This window comes from Arachis duranensis, chromosome 8 (genome assembly GCF_000817695.3).
Source record: "Arachis duranensis cultivar V14167 chromosome 8, aradu.V14167.gnm2.J7QH, whole genome shotgun sequence".
NCBI classification, from domain to species: domain Eukaryota; kingdom Viridiplantae; phylum Streptophyta; class Magnoliopsida; order Fabales; family Fabaceae; genus Arachis; species Arachis duranensis.
The window spans coordinates 30,207,056-30,226,817 of NC_029779.3; the positions used below are offsets into that span (position 1 = coordinate 30,207,056).

General features: G+C 36.2%; 1 protein-coding gene across 1 annotated transcript; it reads left to right on the forward strand.

Moving 5' to 3' along the window:
* Nucleotides 1-6,490: 6,490 nt before the first annotated feature.
* On the forward strand, nt 6,491-11,116 carry LOC107462046 (glutamate receptor 3.7). The gene is made up of 6 exons (XM_016080601.3): nt 6,491-7,221; nt 7,757-9,099; nt 9,212-9,489; nt 9,693-9,724; nt 9,928-10,334; nt 10,542-11,116. The coding sequence occupies exons 1-6, from the start codon at nt 6,972-6,974 to the stop codon at nt 10,962-10,964; spliced, it is 2,733 nt and encodes a 910-aa protein (XP_015936087.1). The 5' UTR covers nt 6,491-6,971; the 3' UTR covers nt 10,965-11,116.
* The last annotated feature ends 8,646 nt before the right edge of the window (nt 11,117-19,762 follow it).

The window sequence follows — 19,762 nt, forward strand, 5'->3', positions numbered from 1 at the left end:
ATAAAATAATTTTAGATTGTTTAAACTGATTTTTTTATTATTTCTTAAACATGATTTTTTTAACATGTATAATTCTTTTGCATCATTATAAATAATTATAGTTGGTAAGAAAAGTCTTGAAAGATAAATGTTAAATTTTTTTTTTTTCAAAACTACGTTTTCAAATAAAATATATAAAACTTTGAAGATTCCAATACATCTAATATATAAAAAATTTAAAATCTTATGACCCGTATAAATATAATTGTGAAAATTATTTATTTCTACTATCTTTCATGTTTAAAAGTTAAAACTTTGTGCAAGCGAAAAACCAAAACAATTATTATTATTTTGTTGTGAAATAAATAAAAGATATAAAATAGAGATGTATAAATAGAAGACTCTATTATTAATATAATTAGCTCAATAATAATTTATATATATATAATAATATTATATGTTGTAATGTGTATATATATACAAAGATGAAAAGAAATATTAAAAATAAAGAGAGAGAGAGAATTACATATGATTATTGTTAATATCTCAATATAATAAAGATAATTAATATTGCTATTAATATTATATGTAAAGAGTAATAGAAAAGAGAATTTAAAATACTAATAAAATAAAAGAAGAGAAGGAATTGTAGTAGAAATATAAAGAAAAGAGTATTTGATTGCAACATAAAGAGAGAATAATATTAAGTTGTTATAAAGAGATAGAGAAAGGGAAGTATTTGTAACTGTATCAAATCCATTTGCTTCGTTCAAGCTTTTTATAGGCAAATAAATTCAACTATTCAAACTTTATTAATTGTACTTTTTCATGTGAATTCGCTCCTTGCATAGGAAATCAGATCCACCCTTAAATGAGCATTCATCCTTATCTATCCATGCTGTAACACTCCCCCTTGAATGCTCATTTAGGAATATGTCTCATTAAAATCTTACTAAAGAAAACCCTGTGGGAAAAACCTTAGTGAAGGAAAAAGAGTACCATATCCTTGGGGACTGCCTCATTAAAAACCTTGTCAAGAAAAACCCAATGGGAAAAAAACCTGACCAAGGGAAAAAGAGTACAGTCTCCCCCTCTTGCTGACATTATTTAATGTCTCGAAATCGGCGCATCCCAATCTCATGTACCAATCTTTCAAAGGAGAATTTTGGGAGTGACTTTGTAAATAAATCTGCCAGATTGTCACTTGAACTAATCTGTTGGACATCAATAGTCCCTTGATTTTGAAGATCATGAGTGAAGAAGAATTTTGGAGAGATATGCTTTGTTCTATCACCTTTGATGTATCCGCCCTTAAGTTGAGCAATGCACGCTATATTATCTTCAAACAGGACAGTTGGAGCTATCTTATAATCAATCAGTTCACATGATGACAGGATATATTGGATCAAACTCCTGAGCCAAAAACACTCGCGACTAGCTTCATGAATCGCCAGTATTTCAGCATGATTAGAGGAGGTTGCTGCAATCGTCTGTTTTGTGGACCTCCATGATATAGCTGTACCACCATATGTGAATAAGTATCCTGTTTGAGATCTCCCTTTATGTGGATCAGACAGGTATCCGCATCTGCATAGCCAACTAATTGTGACTTGGATCCATAGGGATAAAACAATCCCATATCAACCGTTCCATGAAGATATCGAAAAATTTGTTTGATTCCACTCCAATGTCTTCTGGTTGGAGAGGAACTATATCTTGCTAGTAAATTCACCGCGAATGATATGTCAGGTCGCGTATTATTAGCAAGATACATTAGCGCTCCAATGGCACTAAGATATGGTACTTCAGGACCAAGGATATCTTCATTCTCTTTTTTAGGACGGAATTGATCCTTTTCCACATCTAAAGATCTTACGATCATTGGGGTACTCAAAGGATGTGATTTATCCATATAGAATCTTTTCAAGATCTTCTTTGTGTATGTTGTTTGGTGAATAAAGATCCCATTTTTTATATGCTCGATCTACAGGCCGAGACAAAACTTAGTCTTTCCAAGATCTTTCATTTCAAACTCTTCTTTTAGAGTTTTTATAATTGTTGGAATCTCTTCAGGAGTCCCAATGATATTTAAATCATCAACGTACACAGCAATTATAATAAACCCAGATGTAGTTTTCTTTATGAAAACACATGGGCAGATATCATCATTCTTGAATTCGTTTTTGGTCAGATACTCAGTAAGCCGATTATACCACATTCGTCTAGATTGCTTTAGACCATATAAAGATCTTTGCAATTTGACTGAGTATAACCCTTGCGAATATTCACTAGATGGTTTAGATATCTTTAGTCCTTCAGGGACTTTCATATAGATATCCCGATCTAATGAGCCGTACAAATAGGCTGTTACCACATCCATTAAATGCATATACAGTTTATGATATGCAGATAAACTGACCAAATAACGCAATGTTATCGCATCCACTACAGGGGAATACGTTTCTTCATAATCTATACCGGGCCTTTGTGAAAAACCTTGTGCCACAAGTCGGGCTTTATAGCGCACAACTTCATTTTTCAAATTTCGTTTTCTCACAAATACCCACTTATATCCAACAGGTTTTACATCTTCGGGTGTACGGACTACAGGTCCAAAGACTTCACGTTTTGCAAGTGAGTCTAATTCAGCCTTCATGGCTTCTTTCTATTTTGGCCAATCATTCCTTTGTTGACATTCTTCAACTGATCTTGGCTCAAGATCCTTACTTTCATGCATGATATCTAATGCCACATTATATGCAAATATTTCATTGACAATTGTCTTATTTCAGTCCCATTTCTCTCCTGTAAAGACATAATTTATTGAGATCTCATCATTTTCACAATTTTCAGGTACCTGAATGTCTTCTGGCGTTATATCAGAATTTTGGACGACTGCAGGTGTCTCTACTATGTCTTTTTCAACAGGAATCTTATTTACCTCTTTTCTCTTTCGAGGATTTTTGTCTTTGGAACCGACAGGCCTGCCACGCTTCTGGCGTGAATTCGCTTCAGTGGCTACTTGTCCTACTGGGACATCAATTCGAATGGGGGCATTTTCCGCTGGTATATAAGATTTGATTATCCTCTTTGTATCGGAAAATGCATCAGGCAATTCATTTGCTATTCTTTGCAAATATATAATCTTTTGAACTTCTAGTTCACATTGCCCTGATCGAGGATCTAAATGCATCAACGATGATGCATTCCAATTAAGTTCCTTTTCAGGGAGCTTATTCTCTCCCCCTAATGTTGGAAATTTTGATTCATCAAAATGACAATCCGCAAACCTGGCTTTAAATACATCTCCAGTTTGTATCTCAAGATATCTCACTATAGAGGGAGAATCATATCCAACATAGATCTCCAATTTTCTTCGGGGTCCTATTTTGGTGCGAGAAGGTAGTGCAATGGGAACATATATCGCATACCCAAATATCCTTAAATGGGAAATATTTGGCTGTTGGCCAAACACTAATTGCATTGAAGAGAACTGACGATAACTCGTTGGCCTCAAACGAATAAGTGCTGCGGCATGTAAAATAGCATGACCCCAAACCGAGGTTGGGAGATTTGTTCTCATAAGCAAGGGTCTAGCAATTAATTGGAGACGCTTAATAAGTGATTCTGCTAACCCATTTTGTATGTGAACATAAGCTACTGGATGTTCAACACTTATTCCATTAGCCATACAATAAGCATCAAAAGCTTGGTAAGTGAATTCACTAGCATTATCAAGATGAATTACTTTGATTGAATTTTCTGAAAATTGTGCTTTTAATCGAATAATTTGAGCCAATAATCTCGCAGACGTCAGGTTGCAAGAAGACAATAAGTAATCTCGCAAACGCCAGGTTGCGAGAAGATAATAAGCACACATGTGACCATCTCGAAGATGCGTCTATTAGGACCATAAAATATCTAAAAGATCCACATGGTGGATGAATAGGTCCACATATATCACCTTGAATCCTTTCTAGGAATTCAGGAGACTCAAATCCGATCTTTACTGGTGATGGCCTTAAAATTAACTTTCCCTGAGAACATGCAGCACAACAAAATTCACTAGTTTTAAAAATCTTCTGGTTCTTTAGTGAATGTCCATGAGAGTTTTCAATAATTCTCCTCATCATGGTTGTTCCCGGATGATCCAATCGGTCGTGCCAAGTTATGAACTCATTTGAGCTAGTAAACTTCTGGTTTACAATGGCATGTGATTCAATTGCACTAATCTTGGTATAATACAACCCAGATGAAAGTGAAGGTAATTTTTCTAATATAACTTTCTTATTTGAATCATGAGTTGTGATACATAAATACTCATGATTTCCCTCATTCATAGTCTCAATATGATATCCATTTCGGCGAATATCTTTAAAACTCAACAAGTTTCTTCGAGACTTGGTAGATAAAAGTGCATTATTTATTATAAATTTTGTTCCTCCAGGAAACAAAATTATAGCTCTTCCGGAGCCTTCTATCACATTACCTGAGCCAATAATAGTGTTAACATATTCCTCTTTTGGCACAAGATGGGTAAAATATATATCACTTTTGAGAATAGTGTGCGAACTTGCACTATCCGCAAGGCATACATCTTCATTACATATCCTTGCCATTCTGAGTCTTCCTAAAAATTTGATCAGAGTCTCGTGCGGATAACGTGTTGTAAAATAAAGGATATATAAAATAAAGATGTATAAATAGAAGACTCTATTATTAATATAATTAGCTCAATAATTTATATATATATAAGTAATGTCATATACTAAAATTTTATTTTAAAATTTGACACATTTAATAATTTCAAAATTCATAAACATTAATATTTCATTATTTATGTACATCACATTTGAAACTTAAATACATAGAAAATAAAACTTAACAATAAGTCCTTTACATTATTTATTTACATAGATACTTCACAATTCCACGTATTAAACTATTCCATCATTGATCAAATGACCAATATTTCCTTCAGGATCCTCAAAGAAATCAGATACATCATAATGAGTGGTGGAGTTCTCAGCATCATTTGAAACAAAATTTGTTTCCTTTCCTTTGTCGTTTTTTTTCAAAGATGCCTGGTAAAGATCGACTAGGTGCCTTGGGGTACGACAGGTACGTGACCAATGGCCCTTTCCACCACAGCGGAAACACTTCTCCTCGGTTGATTTATTCTGCCCGATATTCCTTTCTTTATCCCACTTCTGGTGAGATTCTCTCTTTTGAACATAATTCTTTTTTCTTCCATAATTTTTCTTGTTATTAAAAGCTTGCCATTTGCCTCTTCTGGGGTAATGATTTGCTGCATTTACTTCAGGAAATAGGGTGGCGCCAGCTGGGCGCGCTTCATGATTTTTCAATAACAACTCATTGTTGCGTTCGGCAACAAGAAGGCAAGAAATTAACTCAGAATATTTTTAAACCCTTTCTCTCGATACTGCTGCTGCAGGAGCACATTCGAGGCATGGAAGGTTGAGAAAGTTTTCTCCAACATATCATGATTAGTTATTTTTCCCCACACAATTTCATTCGTGAGGTGATTCGAAACATTGCAGAATTATATTCATTTATAGATTTAAAATCTTGTAAACGCAAATGCGTCCATTCATATCGGGCTTGAGGAAGTATCACCGTTTTCTGATGATTATACCTTTCTTCAAGGTCTTTCCAAAGATCTGCAGGATCTTTTAATGTGAGATATTCAGTTTTCAATCCCTCGTTAAGATGACGACGAAGAAAAATCATGGCTTTGATTTTATCCTTCTGGGATGCATTATTTTCAGCTTTAATGGTATCTCCAAGATCCATTGAATCAAGATGGATTTCAGCATCTAATATCCATAATAAATAATTGTTTCCAGATATATCAAGAGCATTGAATTCGAGACGAGAGAGTTTCGACATAATGAAAATGTTACCTGAGTCTTCCTAAAGATTTGATCAGAGTCTCGTGCTGATAACGTGTTGTGAAATAAATAAAAGATATAAAATAGAGTATATATATACAAAGATGAAAAGAAATATTAAAAATAAAGAGAGAGAGAATTGCATATGATTATTGTTAATATCTCAATATAATAAAGATAATTAATATTGCTATTAATATTATATGTAAAGAGTAATAGAAAAGAAAATTTAAAATATTAATAAAATAAAAGAAGAGAAGGAATTGTAGTAGAAATATAAAGAAAAGAGTATTTGATTGCAACATAAAGAGAGAATAATATTAAGTTGTTATAAAGAGATAGAAAAAGGGAAGTATTTGTAACTGTATCAAATTCATTTGCCTCGTTCATGCTTTTTATAGGCAAATAAATTCAACTATTCAAACTTTATTAATTGTACTTTTTCATGTAAATTTGCTCCTTATATAGAAAATCAGATCCACCCTTAAATGAGCATTCATTCTTATCTATCCATGCTGTAACATATTTTATGTAAAACTTAAACTCATACGTATCCTAATACCTATTACTAACTATGTTGACTTGGTTGACTTCTAATTTGAACTGTTGCTGTTACCTCTTCAGTCTTCATAGCCACCAAAATAATCTCTTTGCAGATGGCAACCCTCACCATGCCCACGAGTCTCATTCTTTTCACATTGTCCATATTTTTTCCATCACAAAGCCATTAATATTTGATTCAAAGCTTTGACTTGTCACATATTCTTTCCTTTTTTAAAGTTTTCCTTCTTCAAGTGAACATATTCTGTCCAATTTAGCACCCCCTTTTAATTTTCCTTTCTTGTACCACCATTTCTGGGTTGGAACCATGCTCATTCATGAACCTGGGTTTCTTCTTTTGCTCTTACTTCATTTCTAGTTCCTTTACCAGCTAAATTCATCTGGGAACCCATCAAAATGTGATTTTTCTTCCATCCCTATGAGTTTTCTGGTGTTTTCAGATTCTGGGTGACCACAAGTTTGAGTCTTTATGGTGAAAAGTTTGGTGGGGTTGGCTTGAATTTTTGTGTGCTACAAAATATGAAGTCGTTTGTTGTTTCCCACCTTGTGATTTGGACCATCTTTTGTGGTGGTATTTTCTGCAGTAGGCCTGCAAGTGTGAACATTGGTGCAGTCTTCACCTTCGATTCGGTCATAGGTAGAGCTGCAAAGGTGGCCATGAAAATGGCCGTTGATGATGTCAATGCTGACCCTAGAGTCCTCAATGGCACCCACCTCAACTTGATAATGAAGGATGCTGCCTGCAGTGTCTTTCTGGGAGCTATTGGAGGTGGCAAGCTTGATCCTTGAGCACCTTGTTTATAGTATTTCTATTTTTGTTTTGAATTTAAATGATTCCTCAAGTAGTTTGGTTTTCTAGCATATGTCATGTAACAATTAATTGCTTAGGAAATATTTCACATGATTAAGTGATGTCCCTTTTAGACAATTCTAAGTTTGAATGCCGTGAGGTTCTTAATGTTGTTGACTTCTGCTTCTAAAATTCTCGGTCAATATCCAAGGTTTATTGTTCTGTTTTATGATGTTTCATGATGCATATTACTACCTTCTTGCATACTTGGTTATAGCCTTATAGCTATTTGTGACATTATCACATTCATTTCTACCTTAATTAATATAATTTGCTTTTTAACAGCAGCTTATTACTTAATGAGGTAGTTCTTGTTGATTTCTCATTTTGCTTCACTGGTTTTTTAATTACTCAGACTTCAGTTTATAGACATTCTTCATTGGATGCATATGGATCAACTTTAACAGGAAGCTCTTGTAAATTTACATTACCTGAATTGAACCTCTGTATACAGCTTTTCAGGCACTCGAGGAAGGGATCGTAGCAATGGTTGGTCCACAGTCGTCTTCTATAGCTCATATGGTATCTCAAATTGCTGATGCTCTCCATGTGCCTCTTGTCTCATATGGTGCCACTGATCCTACCCTGTCCTCCCTTCAGTTCCCTTACTTTTTTCGTACTATACAAAGCGACTTGGAGCAGATGATTGCGGTAGCTGATCTAATTGAATTCAATGAATGGAAGGAGGTCATTGCTGTATACTTGGATGATGATTATGGAAGAAATGGAATGTCGGCTTTGAGGGATGAACTTGAAAATAGGAGATTGAAAATTGCTCATAAGCTACCTTTGAGTATTCAGTTTGATCCAAATGAAATCACCACTTTGCTGAACCAATCCAAATTGTTTGGTCCTCGTGTGTATGTTGTTCATATCAACCTGGATCCAAAACTGAGATTTTTCAACATTGCCAACAAACTTAAAATGATGACCAAAGACTATGTTTGGCTAGTCACTGATTGGCTCTTTGCTACCTTAGATTCTTTCTCCACAGTGAATCAGACCTCTCTCAGTGTTCTCCAAGGGGTTGTTGGTTTTCGTCAGCATATTCCAGATTCCCGAAAGAAGAGAGGTTTCGTTTCAAAATGGAGAAATGCACATAAAGGTATGCCAAATGGTAGTTTGAATGCCTATGGATACTATGCTTATGATACAATATGGGCAGTTGCGCGATCAATTGACAGATTCATTAGATTGCATAATAATATTACCTTTGTAGTTAATCATGAGAATAAGCCATCTCACACACAAGGAAATGATCTTCAGCTTGACAAGCTCAAAATCCTTGCTAGTGGATCTGATCTGGGCAGTATATTATTACAGTCAAATTTTACTGGTGTGAGTGGTCGAGTTCAGTTTAATGCAAACAGGAATATCATAAGTGGTGGTTATGATGTTATAAATATCAATCAGAGTGCAATGACTACGGTTGGTTATTGGTCTAATTGCTCAGGATTTTCGGTCATCCCCGCTGAAAATCTTAAGACTAAGAAATGTAAAAGGTTAACTCAAGATCATAAGCTTGGCAATATTACTTGGCCTGGTGGAGGGACAGAAAGACCGCGCGGCTGGGTGATTGCTGATAATGGAAGACCACTGAGAATTGGAGTACCACGTAGAGCAAGTTTTGTTGAATTTGTGACTGTGAAGGATCATCAAATTCTAGGGTACTGCATTGATGTCTTCAACAAGACCCTGGAATTTATTCCATATGATGTTCCTTACCGTTTCATCCCTGTTGGGAATGGTAAATCAAATCCAAGCTATGATGAACTCGTGAAAAATGTTGCTGACAGTGTAAGATAATTTGCATATTTCCTTTATATAGGCAGTGATTTTGGTTTTCCTGGTTATAAAGAATGTTTTGATGTTTTCTATATCCTTGTTTATGATTGGAAGTTTGTTTCAGGTATATGATGCAGTTGTCGGCGACATTGCAATTGTGACGAACCGTACACAATATGTGGATTTTTCTCAGCCTTATGCAACAACTGGCCTTGTTATAGTGGCTCCTGTCGACAATGCAAGATCAAATGCTTGGGTGTTTCTCCAACCATTCACAGCAGATATGTGGTGTGCTACGGCTGCTTCATTCGTGATGATTGGAGTGGTTATATGGATTCTTGAGCACCGAGTCAATGATGACTTCCGTGGTCCTCCTAAGAGACAACTGGTGACAGCGTTTATGTAAGCCTTTAAACTAAAATTGTTTCTGAATTTCCCCCCCATTGATTTGCTATGTTTACACCTACAAGTGTTAGTTCAGTGTGATTCAATTAACTTTTAAGACTTTGTTTATGAAATTTGATGCAGCAATATATATATATATATTCCACTATTCACCTTGTGTTTTAGATTCTAATAACTCCTTGTTGTTATTTGTTTTTCAGGTTCAGCCTCTCAACACTGTTTAAGACAAACCGTAAGAAAATCTCACTCTTTCAGTTTTGTATATCCAATTCTGTGATCCTGTATAGACTGTGTAGTTTCGAAATAAAAAACCACAGAAAAGATAAATAGTTATGAATATTTTCTGAGGCTTTCTTGCTATAATGGTAAAATGATATTTAAGGTATATGAATTACACTTTGATCTGATGGTCTTTTAAAATTTTCCTGAAATCAGAGGAACGGACGATAAGCTCGCTATCCAAAATGGTGATGATAGTCTGGCTTTTCCTATTGATGGTGATCACTGCTAGCTATACAGCAAGCTTGACTTCAATTCTTACAGTGGAGCAGCTCTCATCGCCCATCACAGGAATCGATAGCTTGATTGCGAGCAATTGGCCCATTGGATACCAAGTAGGATCTTTCGCTTACAGCTATCTTACGGATAGTCTTTATATATCAAAATCAAGACTTGTTCAACTAGGCTCTCCCGAGGAATATGCTAAAGCTCTGAAGAAGGGGCCGTCTAATGGAGGCGTGGCGGCTATCATCGATGAGCTTCCTTACGTGGAGTTATTTCTGTCAAAGGAAACTGGGTTCGGTATCATTGGACAGCCATTTACCAAAAGCAGTTGGGGATTTGTAAGTTCAAAATGATTATATGCATGGTAGAACCAAACATTCTATCATGAAACCTTTTTGTCCAATACATAATGTTCAAATTCTTAAACTCTAGTTTGAAGCAGAGACTTGTAGGACTATACAGAACTGCATTTTAGTCATTTGGTTCTTTGAAAATCTGTTATGACTATTTGTGTCATTTCCTGACATATTTTAACATTGAATCAGGCTTTCCAAAAAGAGTCTCCTCTCGCCCTCGACATGTCCACGGCTATTCTAAAACTCGCCGAGAGCGGAGAGCTCCAGAAGATACATGACAAGTGGCTCTGCAAGATGGGTTGCTCTGAAAAAACAACAAGCAACTCCAAGCCTGACCAACTTCACTTGATTAGTTTTTGGGGTCTGTATCTGTCATGTGGTGTTGTCACACTCGCCTCGCTTTTGGTGTTTCTTCTGCGAGCGATTCGCCAATACGCTCGCTTCAAACGACGGGAAAAGGACATTGCTGTCGCCTCATCGTCGGAACCATCAAAGACCAGCAGCCATTGTTCCCAGGTTCTCCTTAACTTCTTCAACTTCATTGATGAAAAAGAAGAGGCCATAAAGAAAATGTTCACTCAATGTGACAATCCTGAACCTCAAGTCAGATAAGAGAGTATTGGTTCATGGTTCTGCTGCTAAAAGTGATTCATAAAATTTGTAGGTTTTAGTAAACTCATACACTCAGAAGCTTTCTAATCTATGTATAGTAACAATAATCTGTTCCAAAGAATAAAATAAAATAATATAATGTTGGCCATGTATACTAGTACTAAGAAGTGTTACTCTACTAACATGTGATTTTTCTTTTCAAGTAATAATGATGTCAACGCATGAATCAAATGCAATTGTTATAATCTTGTAGTAGTTTCATCAAAACATAGACTTTTCTTTCATAATTTTTTAGAATAAGATTTTCTCCATTTTTTATAGCCAATTCAGTATGATTATGTTATGATGACTATGTTAGTTATATAAATATTAAAATTAAAGTAATATTTTTTATATTTTAATAATGTTTTTTTAAAATATCATAACTATGAAAATTACCGTCACGTAGTCGTACTAAAATCTACCTTATATTATATGATATGATTAGGTTCATTTATGTACCAAAAATAATCAAGCAATTATTATTTATTAATATTACATAGGCTATTGACTAGAAATTTGAAGTCTACCCTAAAACTATAAGAGAAAAACCAAGGGTCCTACAGGCATGTGCTCATAAAAATTAGAGTGGAGCAAGTAAATCAAAATGTGAATATGTAATGCGGGAACCAATCAGACAACTCTATCTACAGTGTCGCATTTTGTGTCAAATGACAAAAATATGGTTCATGTGTTGTCTTTATCCCTTTTCCCTCAATTTGGACCCACTTGTCTGAGGTGAATAAATTTTGTGGTGCTTAAGCTAACACTCAATTTGTAGTTATTGGTATATAAGTTCACACTTTATATTTTGTGTCAACTAACTTTTCTTCTTGTTTTTAAAATGTTACTCCCCTCTTCTTCTTTTTTTCTCTTTTGTTGTAAATTAAATATCGCTTTTTAATTTCAAAAAGTTATGAATTAATTTTATTTATTATACTCTCTATTATTAATTGAAAAATTAAAAAAATTGAGAATTAATGGAGATAAAGAATAATACTAATATACTATAATTTCTTTCTTTTGATTATTTATATTTTTAATAAAGTTTAATAATTATTTAAATAACCATGCACAACTAGAGAAATAGTTAATTTGAAAAAAAAAAGAATTATGTTGTGTTAATCCTAATTTTATCACGCTAATCTTAATCCAAAATCTTAAATTTTTTAAAAATTGTTCAAGTTAACTGACATTATAGTTAATTTTTTATTCTTTTTCTTTCCCATTTAGTTAGCCAATGCCTATTTAATATCAGAATGATTTAAAGTTTATTTATTAAGAAATGTATAAATCAACTTTAATTAAAAAGCAGGGAGAAAGAAATACGCAATTATCTTCCAAGATCCTGAAAAAGAAAAAGCAAAGAAAAGACATAAAAGAAGAAAAGAAAATAATGAAAGATACCATCATTAACAATCTATTGGCAAGAGTAAAGATCAGTATCATCTATCTATTTATCTATTTTTATTATATAAAAATTAATACTAATTTTTTATATATTAGATTTAAATTATATATATTTTTAATAATGCTACATCATCAATTTTAATTATTTGAAAAAATTTTAAAAAATTAACGAATCAACTTTTAGTAAAATAATAAAATTTACCTTAAAATATAATAATATTTGACCTACTTATATATCATACATAAGATTTTTAAGTTTTAACACTATTACTTCATTTTACAATTCGTGATTCGCCTATAAAAAAATTTACACTAACAAATAAAAAAAAATTTATCTACTTAAAAATATTCTATTAGATGTTTACAAAATAAAAATATTTATTATTATTTTAAAACAAATTTACGAAAAAAAATTCTTATTACTTTTATTATTTATATTTTTTTAAGATCCTTATAGTTATATTTATTTTAATATGCTATTTAAATCAAAAAATTAATTTTGATCTTTTTTTAATACTATTCTAAATTTGTATCTTTCAAAATATTAAACACAAAGAATTATTATAAATTCAAATTATAAAAAATTCTATTATTCTTACTATTATAGATGTCATTAAAAATCTATATACACTAAAAGAAGAAAAACAAGTAGATATAAAAAAAATCTACAAAAAAAATATGAAAAATAAAGTTTTGTGTTACAATATAAAAAATTATTACATATTCAAATTATAAAAAATTCTATCAAATTTCATCAAATTATACTTATCATACAAAATTTTATCAAATTATAAATTACTAACTCAATAATTATTATATATTCAAAATTAAATTAAAAGTTACAAATCAAAGTGCTACAATAATGATACGAGCCCATTAACAGCTGCTACTCCCGGCCTAATACAGCAAACTGAAAGTGATGAGATAGTAATTGGGCCAGATAAACCAGCAACTGAGCAGAGGGACAAATGGGTGAAGAAACAGCCAGCGTGGATGAAGGATTATGAACTTTAAAATAAGGGCGCAGTAGAGTAATAAAATTAGAGGTAGTATTGAGTTAGTTACGTAACAACTTAGAGAGAGAAAATGATAAAAAGGAAGGCAGAGAATAGAGGAGTGGTAAGAAATTATGAATTGTTATCATTGAGGAGTGTGTCCCTCACTCGAAAGGGAAAATTATTGTTCATTCCATTCAGATTACATACACATTGATATTTGATTTTTACTTCATTCTGAACTGCATGATTTTTTTGATCATTTTGTGGTTGATATACTGCTGCTTGAACTTAAATTGCTGAACAGGACTACCAATTGGTGCTCTCGTTGAGAGATACCCAAGATGACGGAAGGAACTCGATTATCCCGACTAGAAGAATTAACACTCTCCAATAAGCATGAGATAGCGATGTTGAGCCGTGGTTTGGTGGAGGCGAACGAACGGATAGCAGGAACGCAACAGCAACTTACAGCGATAGATTCATCACTGCGTGTATTGAAAAGCTGCTCCGTGAGGGTATGAAACTGAAGGCAGCTAGTGGCGATCCCAGTTTTGCTAGAGATGATGTGGTGGAAGGCTCGGGATCTGTTAATTTGGATGGAGAACCACAATGGCCCCGGAAATTGAAGGTGGCCGACCTTCCTATGTTCGAAGGAGATGGAGTAGAGGTTTGGGTTTTCCGGGTAAGGCAATACTTGGAGACCTTTAACATTCTAATTGAACAAAGGATTCGGGTACTATCCTTCCATCTGGTGGGTGCCGCCTATGCATGGTATCGCTGGGGAGTCAACAATAATATTGCGTACACCTGGGACTTATTCCTTGAGGCGATGAATGCTCGCTTTGGCAAGAACGTGTTCTATGATCCAAGAACAGCTCTCAAGGAATTGAAGCAAGGTGGGTCGATGGAAGAGTATCACTGTCAATTCGAAGAACTGAGCAACCGTGTGACAGGGCTGAGTGAAGAGTGGATTGTGGCTCTGTTTACTGCTGGGCTCCAAGAGCACCTGAAGTGCGAGCTGCTGCTGGCCCGACCCAATTCCTATATCCAAGCTGTCTCTCTTGCCAAATTGCATGAGCAGAAACATGCAGTAACATTGGGCCTCACAAAAAACAATAGCAGCAAATCAAACTCCTCATTTGGGCCACCGAATCGGTTGCACCCAACCGAACTTTACACCCGATTTCCCAACTTCAGAAACCCATCACTCACACAGTCACCTCTTCAAACCATTCGTTCCCCCCCACCCCCTCAACCAATTCTTCTCCCACCGCACCACAAACCCCACCAGTCAAGAGACTCACCAGCGCCAATATACGTGCACGCCGGAAAAAGGGACTTTGTTATTATTGTGACGACAAGTACAGCCCCGGTCACTGCTGCAAATCATTATTGCAACTCCTAGTGGGGGAAGAGGAATTACGGGAACTGATGCAAGAGCCTCATACGGCAGTGGTAGAGCCAGAATCTTATTCCGACGACGCTGGGGAAGGGGATGAACAACCACCCAAGATTAGTTTGAATGCACTCGCAGGGGAATTTCACGCGGAAATGCTCAGAGTCCGTGGTACCCACTCTAACCGACAATTGATGATCCTTATTGATGGTGGAAGTACTCATAACTTTGTAAAAGGGTCTGTAGCCAAGAAGTTGAATTTGTCGCTCAGTCCAACTCTTGCTCTACAAGTGATGGTGGGTAACGGTGATTCTATTCATTGCGGAGCAATGTGCAAGAACTTGGCACTAACAGTTCAAGGGTATAATTTTGCAGTTAATACTTATGTACTGGACTTAAAGGGTGCTGATATTGTCTTAGGGGTGCACTGGATGATGCTGTTAGGGACAGTTAGGATTAACTACATGGAATTATTCATGAAGTTTAAAATCATGGGTAAATGGGTAGTGTTCCAAGGTGAGCGGCTACTGAAGGATGCTAATCTTTATTTCAGAGAGCTTAAGAAGCTCAATGCGAGCAACGCTATTGTCTCTATGTTCCATTTAGAGGTTACCAATACTGATTCCACACCACAAGCTGCCTTGGAAGATGAAAGTGTTCAAGGGGTTCTTACTGAATTCTCAGAAGTCTTTGAGGAGCCCAGCAAATTGCCGCCGCAACGCGAAAATCGATCACCATATTCATCTAATTTTTGGCTCTGCACCGGTGAGTATATGACCGTACCGTTATCCCCACTTCCAGAAAGAAGAAATGGAGAGGCTTGTGGAAGAAATGCTGAGTACAGGGATTATTCGCAATAGCCAAAGCGCTTTCTCTAGTCCAGTACTGCTAGTCAGGAAGAAGGATGGAGGGTGGCGTTTCTGTGTCGATTACCGAGCTCTCAACTCCATTACAGTAAAAGATAAGTTTTCTATCCCTACTATTGATGAAATCTTAGATGAACTGCACGGTGCCATCTATTTCTCTAAGATTGACCTGCGTAGTGGCTACCACCAGATTTGCATGAAGGAGGAGGATATTGATAAAACTGCCTTTCGAATGCACATTGGCCATTACGAGTTTGTGGTGATGCCATTCGGACTTACGAATGCACCTTCCACCTTTCAGGCAACCATGAATCATATTTTTTAGCCATTCTTGAGGCGTTTCGTGGCAGTATTTTTTGATGACATATTGGTATATAGCAGGAGTAAGGAGGAACATCTAGAGCACTTGTCCCTCACTTTACAAGTGCTGCGTGAGAACCAGCTCTTTGCTAAACAATCCAAATGTTTCTTTGCCCAACAACAAGTAGAATATTTGGGCCATGTGATCACAGGGGAAGGGGTGAAAGTGGATCCAGCGAAAATTGAGGCTATTCTTGCTTGGCCAAAACCCACGAATCTGAAATAATTGCACGGATTCCTGGGGTTGACAGGGTATTATCGGAAGTTTGTGGCAGGGTATGCCCAATTAGCTTTCCCACTAACGGAGCTGTTGAAAAGAATGCCTTCCAGTGGACAGTTGCTGCAGATCAAGCATTCCATCAGTTGAAAAACATTATGACGCACACTCCCGTACTCACAGTCCCTTATTTTTCCAAAGAATTTGTGGTCAAAACGGATGCGTCAGGCATCGGCATAGGGGCAGTTCTATCACAAGGAGGCCATCCTATAGCGTATTTCAGTAAGAAAATGGGGTTACGCATGGCACAGGCTTCGGCTTATGTGCAAGAGCTATATGCTGTGACACAGGTAGTAGCAAAATGGCGGCATTATCTTTTAGGCCGCAAGTTCACTATTAAAACAAATCATCAAGGTCTTCGGGAGCTTATGACGCAGGTAATCCTTACCCCCGAACAGCAACACTACCTCTCCAAATTACTGGGTTACGATTTTGACATCAAATATAGACCTGGAAAATTTGACAAAGCAGCGGACGCGCTATCAAGGCAGCAAGAAGAAATGGATAGAGTCCAATTCCAAGCCTTCACTACTATCCAAGCCTCAATCATTCCAGCCCTCTTAAAGGCCAACCAAGAAGTGGAAGAACTGTTAATCCTAAAGGAGCAATTGCACACGGGTGACATCTCCTCGAACTATACCTTCCGAGATGGTCTTCTTTTATATCGTGGTAAGTTTGGGTTCCCCAAATTGATAACCTCAGAGACTTTCTTCTACACCAGTTTCATACGACGGTGACAGCCGGGCATGGGGGAATATTAAAGACATATAAGGGGTTAGGTGAGCTCTTCTTTTGGCCGAGAATGCGGCAAGATGTGATTCGATTTGTGAATCATTGCCCGGATTGTCAATGTACTAAATATATCACTGCAAAGCCGCAAGGGTTGTTATAGCCACTCCCAGTGCCGATGAGACCATGGGAAGACATTAGCATGGATTTCATCACCCGATTACCTCCTTCTGCTGGGTTTACAGCGTTACTGGTTGTGGTTGATAGGTTCAGCAAAACAGCTCGCACAGCTCCCTTAAAGACCGGATTCACAGCCAAGATGGTGGCCCAGAAATTTATAAATGTTGTGGTACGACTTCATGGGTTTCTTGCGACGATTGTATCCGATCGTGACCCACTATTTTTGAGCCGATTTTGGAAGCAATTACTTCAGAACTGTGGAACCAAACTTCTATTTAGCACGGCTTACCACCCACAAACGGATGGTCAGACTGAGGTAGTTAATCGCATTATTGAGCAGTATTTGTGTGTGTTCTCTCACTCTTACCCTTCTAAGTGGTCTGCTTACCTTGCCTGGGTTGAATACTGTTACAACACATCTTTTCATTCCACCATTGGGATGTCACCCCATGAGGCTTTGTATGGTTTCGCTGCTCGTCCCATTCCAGGTTACATAAACCACACTGCAACTGTTCAGGATGTTGAGGACATGTTGCGTGCGAGAGAAATTCTCGATATGGAACTTCATTATCACTTGAAGGTTGCCCAGGATTGCATGAAACGCCAAGCTGATAAACATAGGCGCGAGAAGAGTTTCAATGTGGGTGACTGGGTCCTCCTCAAGCTCCAACCATATCGCCAAGGTTCAGTAATTAACCGTGGAAATTTGAAGCTTGGAAAGCGGTTCTATGGACCTTTCAAGGTGCTACAAAAAGTAGGTGTGGTTGCTTACAAACTGGAACTTCTTACTGGTAGCACAATTCATCCTGTTTTTCATGTATCTTTGTTGAAGGAGTACAAGGGCGAGGTCTCTAGTGATACGAGCATTGACGATTGGATTTTTGATGGTATAGAATTTCACAAATGAATTCTCGTTGAAAGTATATTTTCTAAACCAACAATAATCCTTTCATACAAAAGATTGTTTGTCACAAGTAACAAACCCCTAATTTTATAAACCGAAGTATTCAAACCTCGGGTCGTTCTCCCTAGGAATTACAATAAAGTGTCTTGTTATTGGTTGTGAGTTATTTTGGGGGTTTTGATATGAAGCATGAAAGATAAATGGCAAGAAAGTAAACTAAGGCCTAAAAAGGTCTTGGCAAGGGTTGGTGGTCAAGAATCTCTATCCTAATCACTAACCACAATATGAGAATTGGCAAGGATTAATCTCATTAAATCATCCTCTAACTAGTAGTAAAGGAAAGTCAAATGAGCTATATCAATCCTAGTCCATAAATCGACAACAAGAATTAATTGTAACAACAATCAAATGTAAAGAATTAGCAACAACAATTAAAGGAAACAAGATCTACATGAATTACCTCTTATTGAATTGAAAGAAAATGGAAGAAACAATAGTAGATCTACAACAAAACATAAGAACAGCATAAAAGAGATTACACCAAAAGAATAGAAGAAGAGTGAATGTAACTATAAGGAATTGAGAAGATAGAAGTAGAAGAAGATGAATTAAAATCTAGATCTAAGAACTCAACCTAATCCTAATCCTAATCCTAGAGAGAAGTGAGAGCTTCTCTCTCTAGAAACTACTTCTCAAACTAAACTATGCTAAACTAAACTAATGGTAACTAACATGTGTTTCCCTCTTCACTCCTTGGGTTAAATAGCATCAGAAATGAGTTGGATTGGGCCCACAAGGCTTCTAAAATCGCTGGACACGTTTTGCTTCAAGTGGACTAGGTGGCAGCAACGGCGCGTGCGCGTACTATGCGCGTGCGCGCCACCATACTTGTAGCAACTATGGCAAATCTTATATCGTTTCGAAGCCCCGGATGTTAGCTTTCTAACCCAACTAGAACCGCATCATTTGGACCTCTGTAGCTCAAGTTATGGTCGTTTAAGTGCGAAGAGGTCGGCTTGACAGCTTTTCGGTTCTTTCATTTCTTCATGAGTTCTCCAACTTTTCATGCTTCTTTCTTCATTCCCTTGATCCAATCTTTGCCTCCTAAACCTTAAATCACTTAACAAACATATCAAGGTATCTAATGGAATCAAGGTGAATTAAATTTATTCATTTTAAGACCTAAAAAGCATGTTTTCACTCTTAAACACAATTAAAGGAGAAGTTATAAAACCATGCTATTTCATTGAATAAATGTGGGTAAAAGGTTATAAAATCCCCAAAAATCAATACAAGATAAACCATCAAAATGGGGTTTGTCAAGCATCCATCATCTACCCCCATCATTACCGTTTGAACCTGTGCCTGCTGCCATTATTGATAATCGTGTCTCCCAATCAGAAGAAAATGTTAGAGAAGTGCAAGTGCTTGTAGAATGGGAAAGTACCCCGAGAGAGGAAGCTACTTGGGTAAATTGGGTCGAACTTACCAAAATGTTTCCTAATGAAGACTTTGAGGACAAGGTCATTGTCATGGGGGGAGTAATTGATACGAGCCCATTAACAGCTGCTACTCCCAACCCAATACAGCAAACTGAAAGTGATGAGATAGTAATTGGGCCAGATAAACCAGCAGCTGA